The 13,825-nt window shown below is 38.5% G+C and overlaps 1 protein-coding gene across 1 annotated transcript in view; it reads left to right on the plus strand.

Annotated features, from left to right (window-relative positions):
* The window catches only part of LOC149576674 (zinc finger protein BRUTUS-like), a 32,560-nt gene extending 23,055 nt beyond the window's left edge, over positions 1–9,505 (plus strand). The window contains exons 10-14 of the mRNA XM_089818984.1: positions 5,758–5,992; positions 6,111–6,170; positions 8,532–8,603; positions 8,741–8,833; positions 8,929–9,505. Of these exons, the coding sequence (XP_089675110.1) occupies positions 5,758–5,992; positions 6,111–6,170; positions 8,532–8,603; positions 8,741–8,833; positions 8,929–8,937 (469 nt within the window). The 3' untranslated portion in view covers positions 8,938–9,505. The remainder of the gene's footprint in view (positions 1–5,757; positions 5,993–6,110; positions 6,171–8,531; positions 8,604–8,740; positions 8,834–8,928) is intronic.
* The last annotated feature ends 4,320 nt before the right edge of the window (positions 9,506–13,825 follow it).

Raw genomic sequence — 13,825 nt, forward strand, 5'->3', positions numbered from 1 at the left:
GCATCATACATTAATCATTCTGAATAGTTTTGATTTGTCGTCTTTTTTTTTTTTTTTGCTCCTCTTCTGACTGCTTCCTTCTGCCTTCTCTTCTTTGACCGGACAGGAGATGCCTACAAAACCCTCAGCCAATATTGACCTTTGCTAGTGCATGCCTGTACGGCGGTACTGTAGCTGTGGTTTGGCAAAATAAATTATATACTTACCGTATGGATACACTGTTTACTCGCCCGTCCTCCTGTTCATCATATGCTGCAAGTTTTATTTGTTCTGTCTGGCCGTATAATGACCCATCCTCTGCTTCACATGCCCATCATTAAATTGTTGTACGGTAGTTTTCTGAACACACGCTATGCTTTAATTCACCATACGGATTACTTCATTTGTCGCTTGTCTTTATCCCAATTCATCGTACGATGGTTGAGTTAAAACGTCGTACGGTATTTGCATTAAATTGCCGTATGATGCCAATGCAAGATTATAACTTGTCGTACGACATGAAACTCTATTTAAAAGCCGTATGGTGAAATAGAAGATGAGTGTATGGTGATTTATTAATCTTCCTGAACCCAGCCGTACGGTGCTTGCCAGGATATTGTTGTACGGTGAATAACAAGAATACTTGACTGCATATTTTGTACGGACATGAAGGCCCCTACAAAGGCCGTATAGTGATTGCTGAAGCTGCTGTACGGTCACTGTATGGTGGCCGTACAATTACTTTGATGACCTTTTAAAAAAAAAAAAAAATTTCCTTTAAAAAAAAAGAAAATCTAAGAAATCAATTCTCCCTCTAAGTTTCGTCATTCTCTAATGATGAGGGGATCGTTCTAGCATGGTACATCTTTAGCTTCGAACCATTGACTACCTCTGGTATTTCTTGTTCGTCTAATGTCCACAATTTTATTGCTCCATTATCACCTACCTTCCGGATCTAGTATAGTCCGACCCATTTGACTTTAAACTTGCTTGGTTTGATTTTGTTTCGTCCATCATACTTCAATACCAACTGTCCCAGTTGGAACTTGTTCAGTTCAGGTGTTTATCATGCCACGCTTTGTGCTTGTTCTGTGTCACCTTTGTGGCCCATTGTGCCAATAGCCGCTTCTCGTCGCACTTGTTTAGATTATGCAACTTTTCCCTCAGGCTTTCCATGTCACCCAACTTATTCTCTAGCGCGATCCTTAAACTCGGTATCATAAATTCCATCGGTTGCCACTCCTTGCCGTCAATAACTGTATTCTTGATTTTAGAGCCTTCACTCCGTACTGTTGAAGCTTTTATTAAACCCTTACTCTTTGTTTCTTGTGCAGACCGTATGATGTGTTTTCCTTGTTGTCAACACCTTTCTACTATATCCGTGGTTCGACGTAACATTTTCTTTCTGTGCGGTCTGTTCATTGTGTTCTGTATGGTGGAATCTTTCCTTTTCTTGGGTTCGTACTGTATGTTCTTCCCTTCAGCTTCAGCCGTAACCTCCTTTCCCTTTTTTGCTTCTTTGTATTCCTTCAGACATTCATTTCCCTCTTCTTTCTCACCTTTGTCGACCTTTAACATATTATAACTCGGAAAGAGCTCATAATCCTCCATCTCCTAGTGGAAAAGGCCGTTCACCAAATCCAAATCACCGTCCGTCGATCCACCTTCCAATCGTAGGACTTCTTCCTCATTCGGTTTCAATCGCTGCTTTCCTTCATCCTCTTCTTTGGAATTAGATGATACGGCTTCTTTGCCCACCATTTGTGTGTGTAAATCAATAGTGAATCGTCGTCCCCTACTTTCCATTGAGAGTGTATTCTTCTTCCAGTCATGCTTAACCTTTGCTTGTATAAGCCATCCCTGACCCAAAATGACATCATATCCTCTCCTTTTCAGCAGGATGACGACGAAATCGAGTAGGAACGACTATGTTCCAATCGTCACTGGTTGCGCCATCAGGACGTCGAGAGGTTTAATGCCGTGTTGGTCTGCTGTTAGCAACTGGAATGTAGGTGGCCACAATGTCGGTTGTCCCAACCTCTTCCAGGCATCCTCCGGTAACACATTCACGTCAGACCCTCTGTCCACAATTGTGTCTATCAGAACAGTTCCTAGAATTCCCATCTTGGCGACTGTCGGATGTAGTTCGGATGTGAGGGCTAGCAGCATCAGGTCCTCTACACGTGCTCCACTTTCCCTCTCCCTTGTTCTCCTGATAATTTAGCAACTGGAGCGATGTTTGTGAGTGTCAATCGGAGTTGAGGCATTGTGAGTAGCAAATCATTTATTTTGACTGGTACTTCAGTTTGTAGTATTTGTCGTACGATGTTTTGTTTCGCGCAATTTCTTGCTGAGGTACCAGTAGTATCCTTCAAGTGTGCTTTCTTCGCTTGCATCGCCTTCTCAATTCCCGTCCGTGTTTCCTTTAATCTCTTCTTTTCCTCCGTCTGGTCAGAGTACAATTTTGCTTGCTTCCGTGTGATTGCTAGAACCTCCTCTTCGTCTGTCTCAATAGTGATCAAATTCACTCTTGATATCGAGCACTTGGCATCTTCATGATCTCCAGAACCGCACTATTTGCATAACTTTGGTGCGTTTGCCATTGTACAGTCTCGGGCAAAGTGGCCCCACAAATTGCATGTTCGGCATTGAACCATCGAGTGTTTGTTTGCATCGTACTGAATTCGGCTGTGGCTCCCATTATTATTGTTGGCATTGTTGTTTTGCCCTCACCTATTATTTTTGTACCCTCCTGACGTGGCACCCTCATTACTGGTGTTTCCGCTCCCTCCTGACGCGGAAGCCTCCTGGGTCAGGAGCACTTGTTGAGGTCCTCTTGTTTTCATATTGAAGGGGTATTCTTTTGTGGAATGTCCCATGATCTGGCAAATCTCGCAAAACTGGTTCTTTGGACAGGATCCCTTTGTGTGACCTTTTGTCTTACATTCTGTACACCATAGCTCGTTTCCCTTCGTCTCTTTCTGCATGTTCTTAAATTCTTTCATCATTTGGATCATATCCTTCTGGAGAGCTTGGACCCTCTTGTTGCCCTTTTCATCATCGCTACTATCTTCTTCTAAAGACGCGTCATCATCTAAATCGGATGAGCTACTCTTCTTCTTTTTTGTTTTTTGCTCACTTTCTAAGTTCATCGCTGATTGTATGCTTTAGTGTATGACGATGGTGGCACAATCTCCATTTTCTTCCGTAACTTTGGGCATAGTCCTTCAATGAACCATCTCTTTTGCAGCCCATTTGTCGGCTTACTTTCCATCTTGTTTATTAATTTTTTTAATTTTCTGGCATATACTCAAATTGTTTCATTTTTTCCTTGCTTTATGTTGTATATCTTTGCTACGATCTCATTGTCATCACACAGCAATTGAAATTCGGTAATAAATTCCTTTTTAACTTCCGCCCAATTGGTTAATTTTTGGGGATCTGAATCGGCAAACCAATCAATTGCTACACCCCTCAGGGTTGCTAGAAATTGTTGTACCCATTCATTTGTATCGGTTACGCCATTCGCCATACAAATTGTTTCGCATGTCTTACAGTGTCGGATTGGATTAGCCGTTCTATCACGATCAAACTTTGGCAATTTTTCCTTTGGTCCAGCCATTACTATTCGAGTTGGAGGTACTTGTTGTGTAGCCGTGTTGTTCTGCACACCAACACTGTTCTACACACCCGTGCTGTTCTGAACAGCCATTTTATTTCCAATAGTCGTGCTATTTGGTGAAGAAGGGTTTTTGTTGAGTGAAGCTGTCCGTTTCGGAAGTGTATCTCGGACGAAGAGTTCACTCCATGCTTGTGCTACCTCGGCACTCCAAGCCGTGCGAATTAATCCCCTTCTGTCTAGATTCTCCTCCCTCAGTGTATGCAGGTTAAGAAATTCCTCCCTTGCTTCTTCCACCAAATCCAACCGCTGTCGAGTCTCTTCCAACAATTCCTCAGTGCTTTGGTGTCCATCGACAATCTGCTGAAACCTTCATCCGTGTTCGCCCTGTTGTGCCAAAATTAAATTCCCTTGTGTTGTGCGTATTTCATCTTTTTTCTTTAGTTTATTCTTATTTTTGTTCAGCTGATTTGGCATTAGTCTTCATTCCTCTACCTTCATTCTAGGTCCATTGGGCAATGGCACCAAATGTTTACCATATGGGGTGAATAGATTAATGCACACAAATAATAGACAAGAACAACAATACTCCTTTTATTATTCGCATATGCCAAAGACATTACATTATGCTTATGATGATGATTACAATGATCTTGGAGGGTGTATATATGCTTTCCAAAGAACCTTCCCGAAGGGGTCCGTCAGCTACATAACAAGAACTTTCCCGAAGGGGCCTGTTGGCTACATAACACTTACCGACGGCATCAACTTGTCGGCTATACAATATTTACCGACGACATACATTCTGTCGGCTACACAATATTTACCGACGACAATGAACCCCTTTTAAATGATTGTGATGACTCATATTCCCAAATTGCTTTGACTTCATAAAGTCTTTCTATCCCTTAAAGCTCTTCACCTTGGAACCTTCTCATTAACACGACTTTGAACTCGCACCTGTATTTAAAACATCATGTCTCTTGATATCTTGACCTTGGGCTTGCACTTGTAGAAGCGATGTAAGTGTTTCATGTAACTAGATCGACGGAAATTCAAGTTTGGTAATCTTATCTATCTGCTTATATACTTGGCCCTTTCTCTTTCACAACTTGATCTCTATCTTGAATTTCCATATCCACTTTGATCCTCAAACTTGACCCATCCTCTTGCTTAAAGTCTTGAGATTGATCTTCACATCCCCTTGATGATACCTTGTCATAAAACATTACTAGTTAGGCACCTTGCATTTTATCTTAAACCACAAGGATTGGTTTTTTAAGGAATTAAAGCTTTCAAGAAAGATATTTAATGAATAAAAAAAAGCAAGACTTCTGTCTGATTTCCAAAATCTGATTCTACCTAAATGAAAGAAGATTCTAAATCTAAATGATTCAATTACGATTCCAATCTTCATTCATTCTCAAGTCTGAAAATACATACAAATCCTTTCACCATTTCAAATTTACCATAAGAAAACCAGTGCAGCTTGCTGTCAATGATAAAACTCTGAGTCTAAAACTCATATATGCAAGTAATTCTAATTTGTATAGGCCTGATTTTTTGGTTGGATCAGATCTTGATGCTTTCAATTTGCCCAGATTTAAAAGTACTTTGAACTAGCCTCCAAATATCACTATTGTCTCCAAGATTCAAATGACTACTGAAATTTCTTGTTGCTGCTGTAGGTGCAAACTGCCTGGGGAGAGACTTGATCTGCCTTAATTTCGATCTGCACTTGATATTTGTTTTGAATTGGGTGTTACTGCAGACGTTCAGTACATAGAATAATCAACATTGAAGTAATTTTGATGAGGTTTTTACTGATAATTGGCCATGATTGTAATGTTTCTTTTATTTGTGAAAAATCCCTGAGGATTTCTCTGCCCCTCTAAATGACAATTGAGTTTTTGCAGCAGTACATTGTATTGTTAGGCTATATGAAACGTGGGCAGGGATGACAATGGAATTTTTCAATTTTCATTCAAATACATGTCAATGGCAACAAGCAATTAGATGTGCATGTTAACCAAATGAAAATTTATAGCATTTTTGCAGCTAATAGATACCACGATTTTCCTTTTGTTTATTCGAAAGGAATGTGTGCATCTCCTGATATTTCTGCATTCTGACATGTCCAATTTATAATTGTATGGCAGGAACATCTACCACTGTCCATTTTGCAACTTATGTCGGGTTGGCAAGGGGCTTGGTATTGATTACTTCCATTGTATGAATTGTAATGGATGTATGTCGAAGAGTGTCACAGTACACAAATGTCGGGAGAAGGGTTTTGAATCAAACTGCCCTATTTGCAAGGATTTTATCTTCACATCTAGTAACCCGACAAAGGCACTTCATTGTGGGCACTTAATGCACTCAGCTTGTTTTCGGGTTTGTAATTCTTATTTTATTCTGGAAGAAAGTGCTTACATGAATGATTCAGGATGATCATTATTAGAGTAGAGTTCTTACCCTCTTACTCAAGAAACAAAACTTTGTTGCTCTGCAGGCTTATACATGCTCTCATTATACATGTCCAATATGTAGCAAATCTTTAGGAGACATGACTGTGAGTTTACTTATCCAGTGATATAAACATATATATTTATTTATATACATTTTGTACTACTTCAAGGTTGTATGCATTGTGTGCCTGAAGGAATGATTTTGTTGCTAAGTTGATCTTTGAAATAAAAAAGGTTTTCTTGGATTCCAGCATTGATAGCCAAAGAGGGAAAGAAGAAAAAAAAAAGAATAAAGAGACCATATTACTATTCAGAAATGATTTGACCTGTCACTTAATCACTAGAAGCCAATCCATGACCTATTGTGGTCAAAGGTGCCACATCGTCCAAAGGAATCTCATTATCTGCATTTTAAATTAGCAAAGTGTTAGGGAAATTATTACAACTCTTGCACTTGATTGCCTAAATAAATGTATTTTTAAATGCTAATTCTTTCTTAGTCAGATTTCATAAATTATGGGCCTTTAGTGTCTTTTTGAGTATGATGTAATTTTGACTATTAGGACCAAGCTTCTTCTGCATCTTGTGGTATGAGTTGTGATCTTGTGTGACCCTCCCAAGCGAATAACTCTTGACAAAAGGTACTATGGGATGACCATCTGGATCATTCATATTTTTATGCAATCCATGTAACTTGATCACCTCTTTGAAAAGAAATTGAACCACTTGAGAAATAAGCAAGAATGTGCATGATTTACAATGCAAATGCAAAACGTTCAATATCCCCGTGGTGAGATGCACAATTGTAGCTTTCCAATTTTTACTTGGGTTAGCCAAGGAATGTAATTAACTAACCAAATGATGCTCCTTGATCTGGTGATGAAATGGGTCCACTCTCTATTGCTGGAAGGATTTGATGCTCCTGAACATGTTCACTGCTCTTCAAATTGACTGCCTCTCCAAAGGGCCCAAAGAAACTTTACTAGTTCCCATGGTTCCTCTCAAATCCCCATATCCTTTCTTTTTCCTTCCTCAAAAGTCTTCCAAAGGTGGTAGCTAGGAATGTGGTCCCCAAAGACATTTTTGATGAGGGCTGACTCCTTTTTAATACTCTCACGATTCCTTCTCTTTGATTTGTTTTAACTTATCTTTCAATGACACCGAAGGTGGTGCCTAGCATAAGCGCCCCAATTTTTGGTTTTTTTAAATGCTTCATTCTTCTTGATGACACCCACAATCCTTATACCAAAGCCATGGCTCCAATATTGGTAACTAAAACTCTAAACAGACTGTTAATTATGTGACAAACTCCATTAACTGGTGGCAGAAATAAGTGAACAAGGGGTCTTCAAATTTGCATCATTCCACCTATACACTCGTGCCCATGAAATGGGTGATCCTTTCTTAACTCCCTCAAATTAAACAGTCTCCTCTCCTTAGTTTTATAGCAGCCTATGGCCTTTGTTTGCCCTTCCTGTATTCATGAATAGCTGGGTCGACTCCTTCAAAGTGTACAGCTTCATAAAGGGCTGATAAAATGGAGTGGCCGGGAAAATCCACCTGAAAAAAATTTCAACCTCCTGAATTGCAAATTCCACTAAAACTTAGAAGGGAAATTGAAATGTTCGATTACAATTTCAAATAAAAAACTTTAAAATTTTAAACACTAAATCTTCAGCACCAAGGCAATTTCTGCATGGAATTGCGTCAGTAGAATCTGAGTGGCCTTGTCTCCAAATTCCAAATCTTCAGCGTACAATTGATCCCTGGTTTGAACCACATTGCCATATGAATTTTTGTCTGTCAGAAAACCATTGTTGTTTTTGTCCTTCATGTAAGAATTTGGCCACAGGAAAAAAATCTCAGATTGAGAAATATTCAAACTTCAAAAAGAATTTTTCTTTCTTCTCCTCAGCCTCCTCCTATAACCCCAACAGAACTTTCAGAAATTTATATAATAAAAAATTGTGTTTTAAATATAAATCCTTTTTAATTTTTCACCATGAAAAATCACTTTGTAAAAATAAGATTAAACTCAAACATAATTAATTATATATTAATTTAAGCCAATACTGAAACTTTTTAAGATCTAAGATGTTGCTGTGACGAACTTTGTAATGACTTAGCCACTACTGGCATGTGCCTGAACAATTTGAGCCAGGTAGAAGTTTGGATCACTTCAGCCTTCTATTTAGTTTGAGTGCAAGTTTACAAGATTGAGCCACTTTTCAAAAGCTGGTGGAAAATTCAAATGGTTAAGCTGTCAAAAAAGTGTGCTTATTTACGAGTATAAAAGTAGAAATTAGGAAAGTGATGCCAATGCAAGTGCATGGCATGGAGTTCTCATGTTTATTGGTACTAGTTGGTTGATTCAGCAGATCCGACCTCTGATTTATTGTGTGTTAGTGTATCTCATGGGATCAAGAAATATAGTTTTAGCATATTTCTAATTTAGGTTTGTACAGGTGTTTTTTGGAATGCTTGATGCTTTACTGGCAGCAGAGACACTCCCAGAGGAATACCAGGGCCGTATTCAAGTATGTTATTGTTTAGTTTCCTTTTACTCTTTGATACATGTTTTGATGATATCTTTTTAGCTTTTCAATCATTCTTTTAAGAAATATTAATTGGAATTCCATTGATTCAAGATTTCATTGCCTTGCATCAATGGCAGGACATTCTTTGTAATGATTGTGAAAAAAAGCAAAAGGCTCCCTTCCATTGGTTGTATCATAAATGTAGCACATGTGGCTCATATAATACGAGGGTAACTTGAAGCCGGATTAAATTGTCTTATCTAATTTTTAAGTCCTGTGCATGTTCAAGTATGGTTTTCACCTTTCATATGGATCTTCTGTGCAGACTTTATAGTATACTTTGACAAGAAAGCAATTTTGACATTGGAACAGTTACATTGACATTTGAGAAAAGGATATGCATTTTCAAAATACCAAAGCAACCAAATTCATAATCTATAGCTGATTGGGGCGCAACACAAGGCATAAGATTTTTCCATGCTTACGAGTCTATGATAGATAAGTTCTAGAGTTTAGCTTGTACAAGTGAAGAATATAATTCGACTTTACCTTGGAGATGGAATCTACAACTCTTATTTCAGACAATACGAAGGGTCAAGCCAACACAGTGAAAGGTGATTTTGGCATATAGAACCATGTAATGCATAAATCAGTTATGTATAAGAGGGGGTTTCAAATAATATTATTTCTGATTCTCCATGCAATTTGCAAAATCCCAATTGTAAATATGCAGATGTAGAAATCCACAATTCATAAGAGCATTTTATCAAATATATCTGTATCTTCTCACAATATTGCAAAGCTCAATTTGTAAATATGCAGAAGAGGCTGGCATAAAATATTAGTCATAATGTATAATGCATTTCTCAAAATATAGTATCTTGGGTGTGTTGGATTGTTCATTCCTAAATTAAAATATTGATGATGTCAGAGTTTATCAGAGGCATTATATTCTTCTACTCTTAAACAATTTATGGGACATGCTCAGTTTATTAGACAACTCTACCACATATGACCAATATTTGCATCATCTACATATCAAAGGCATCATAACAACTCCTAATAATCCTTTTGTTGCAAAATCCCACACGTACAAAGTACATCTGTTATAAAAATGGATCTCATTGATTTCATAAGGGTTCATGGATACTTAACAGTATGACTATGTACAAACTACGAGATAAGGGATAATTATTGCCGGCTTCTGGAAATAGTAGCATTAGTACATTGTACATGCAGATTCAAATTTTCTCACCACCAAAGGTCAGGATGCAACATGTTTAGATGTCTTCCATTGAATATAATTAACAGGCTGTCAGATTTGAACCACTGGTAATCACAGTTCATTTGTACACACTCTTAAATGGAATGTTAAAATCTACTCTGTAAACAAAAAATCAAACCTTTTATATTTTACACTGTTTTATTAATTATTTATTTGACTGGTTGATTGGAAAGTAGGGGATATTTTCCACAGCAAATCAAATTGTGATATTGCTATCACAATTGTGTAGTTTTTTGCGTCAGACTCATTGATTTGTCCTGAGTAGTGGTTCACAAGAACCCATCTCTCATGAGAATGAATAAAACACTTAGCACTCATTACATGGAGGTGAAGTATCAAGACTTGGAGGTCACTCATTCCAATACTGTCCTGAGTAGTGTTTGACAAGGACCCATCTCTCATGAGAATGAATGAAACAATTAGCACTCATTGCATAGACTTGGAGGTCACTCATTCCAATACTGTCCTGAGTAGTGGTTCACAAGGACCCATCTCTCATGAGAATGAATGAAAGAATTAGCACTCATTGCATAGAGGTGAAGCATCAAGACTTCCCAGGAGGTCACCCATTCCAATACTACTCCAGCTTGAGCGTGCTTAACGACAAAGTTTCCTTCATGGTTAAGCCCACTCTACTTGCAACCCCATTAGCAAAACCTTCAGCAAGTGTTGTTCTTTATGAACCATTCATCAAAAAGCCCCTTAAGTTCATCAATTGATAAGTAGGAGATATTTTCCACATATTGAAACACTTAGCACTCTTTGCATCTAGGCAATGCTCATGGTGGTGAAGCATTGAGACTTCCCAAGAGGTCACCCATCCTAGGACTACTCTAGCTCGAGCACACTTAACTATGGAAGTTCCTCCATGGTTAAGGCCACTTGCTTGCAAACCCATTTGCAAAACCTTCAACAAATGTTGTGCTTTATGAACCATTCATTAGAAAGACCCTTAAGCTCATCAGTTGATAAGTAGGAGATATTTTCCATAGTAGGTCAAATTGTGATATTGCTATCAGGATTCAGTTGTGTATTTTTTGAGTCAAATTCATTGACCCATTTGTAATGAGTGGTGGTTTACAAGAACCCATCTCTAATGAGAATGAATGAAATAGTTAGCACTCATTGCATCTAGGTGATGCTCAAGGAGGTGAAGCACCGAGACTTCCTAGGAGGTCACCCATCCCAATACTACTCCATCTTGAGTGCAATTAACTATACAATTTTCTCCATGATTAAGCCCACACTTCATACAATCCCATTTGCAAAACCATCAGCGAGAATTTTTCCTTAAGATGCATTCGTTAGAAAGTTTCTTAAGCTCATGAGTTGATAAGTAAGAGATATTTTCCACAAGTCAAATTGTGATATTGCTATCAAGATTCAACTGTGTAGTTTTTTGAGTCAAACTCATTAACCCATTTGTCATGAGTAGTGATTCACACAAACCTGCCTCTTATGAGAATGAATGAAACACTTAGCACTCATTGCATCTAGGCAATTCTCAGAGAGGTGAAGCACCCGGACTTCTAGGGAGGTCACCCATCCTAGTACTACCGCTGCTCGAGCGCATGTAACTACAAAGTTTCCTCCATAGTTAAACCCACTCTCCTTGCAACCCATTTGCAAGCCTTCAACAAGTGTTGTGCCTTAGAAACCATTAATTAGAAAGTCCCTTAAGCTCATCAATTCATTCTCCAAAGAAAGTCAAATTGTGATTTTGCTATCAAGATTCAACTGTGTAGTTTTTTGAGTCAACTCATTGATAAATTGACCTATTTATCACAAGAACCCATCTGTCATGAGAATAAATGAAACACTTAGTACTCATTGCATCTAGGTGATTAGAGCTGAATTTAATGACCAAATCTTTTTTTCTCCTCAAGGTAGTGTGCCATTGCTCCTAGAAGGTTTATTCTTTCTTTGTGGATTTTTGAAAAGTCTTTGATTCATTTCCCAGAACAACGCTTTTTTAGAGGCTTTAAGACATTGGTAAATCCAATGTAACACTAGCGGGAGGGGACATTAAGATGGGGGGACACTAGGATGAGTTTTCCGGAATGGGAAAAAAGGGCATCAATTCAGAGATGATGAGGTGACGATGGAGAGTGGAGGGTTGGGGGGTGGAAGGGTGTTGCATACTATAGATATAGAACATGAAATACAAGTTAAAAAATGATGTTTCAGTATAACATATGAAATTGAAATACTTGCAGATAGAAAAATTGCAACACAGATTAGTCTAATTGAACATTCAACATAGTGACATAGTACATACCCAATAGTAACATTCATAAATCAAGATTCAAATAGAAATCCAAAGTATCAACAAATAGAATTTATATTAGTTCTATCAAATATCAATTATACCATAATGATAAAGATGATTACAATGAGTAACATCATGCATGATATAAACCATGATCAATATCAAAATGATTATAAAAACATGTCAAAATGACAAAATGTGGTGATGGGAGGGCTCTAATCATCCCCCAAGTCAAAGTCCTCATCATTGGAACTGCTAGACTCCTCACACTCAAGTTTTGTAAAATGAACACTAACCAACCTTACATTTGTTTCTCCTGCAATCTCATCCTCATCAATATGAGACGAATCCTCTAGGTCTACATCCCATCATGTTGCTAGGCTTTCTTTGTACATGTGTCTTATGTTCTACAATATGCAAGACACTATGTACAACAATTAGCTTCTCCGCTCTTTTAGAGGTTAGTATTTTCCTCTTAACAGAGTTGATGAAATAAACAAGCACCCAAACACCCCATTAGAGGTAAGTTTGTTCCTCTTAACTAAGTGGATAAAGCACCCAAGCACCCCTAACATTCCCAAGCACCCAAGGGGTGAGGCAACGCGAGTACTTGTGTACTCCAAGACTCTAGGGTTTTGGGTTGAGTGCATGTCCTTGAGTTTCATTGGGTATTTATGAGACTCTTTTGACAACCATCATGAGACTTTACAAGATGGTGGTTGGGCGCATTAGGACCTCCCAGGGGATGTCTAATTTTGTTCAGAGCACCGTTGGAGTGAAGCAAGGTTGTCCTCTATCTCGTACATTGTTTGGATTGTACATTGATGACCTAAAGGCTTATCTTCAGGTGCACTTCCTTTTGGGTGATGGTTTCTCCTTACACCAGGTCTTGATCTATACCTTTCTTTTTGTAGATGATATAGTCCTCTTGGCCTCTTCCCCTGATGAGTTATAAAGACTTCTTGATGGCCTCACCTCTTTCTATGACTCACAACAATTGATAGCTAATATGGGTAAGACCATGGTGATGGTCTTCAATTGTCCCAAGATCTCACACCTCCACTTTTTTTTAGGGTGCGGAGGTTGAGATCTCATCTTCCTACACATATTTGGGGATCAAGTTCTTTGGCCCTCATTTCAGCATGAGACCACTAATTCAATCTCATATCAACAAGGATATGGTTCTTTGGCTCTTGTTGAGAGGTAGTGTTTTAAGCATCATTTTTAGGACATAGTGTTCAAATTGATTCTTGTGGATACTTTGATCATACCAACTATGCTCTATGGTTTTATAGTTTGGGGACCCTCCTTGTTAGGCTCAGATTGGGCCTCTGTTGAGCGGTCTCAAACCCTTTTTTTTGGCGCATTATCTATTATTGGCAAATTACTTTGCATGGTATTATCCCAGTTGAGTAAGGAGCCCATCCTTTTAGGCTTGACAACATCTTCGGCTTGGTTTGGTCCTTACATCACCTGCAATGCTTTGTTGAGTCCTCTGAGGGTTTCACAAATACTCCTACCTTGTGTAGTGCTCCGTAGAGGCTATTGCATGCTCAAACCACATGGGGCAAGCTCATTGGTTCACTTAGGCTTTGATTCTTTTGGGGTTTGTTAGGATCGATACTGATTGCCTTCCTCCTTTCCAATACTCTTTGGATTCCCCCACTC

The sequence above is a fragment of the Cupressus sempervirens genome, chromosome 1 (assembly GCF_028749045.1).
Source record: "Cupressus sempervirens isolate cs-2001-9-10 chromosome 1, ASM2874904v1, whole genome shotgun sequence".
NCBI lineage: Eukaryota > Viridiplantae > Streptophyta > Pinopsida > Cupressales > Cupressaceae > Cupressus > Cupressus sempervirens.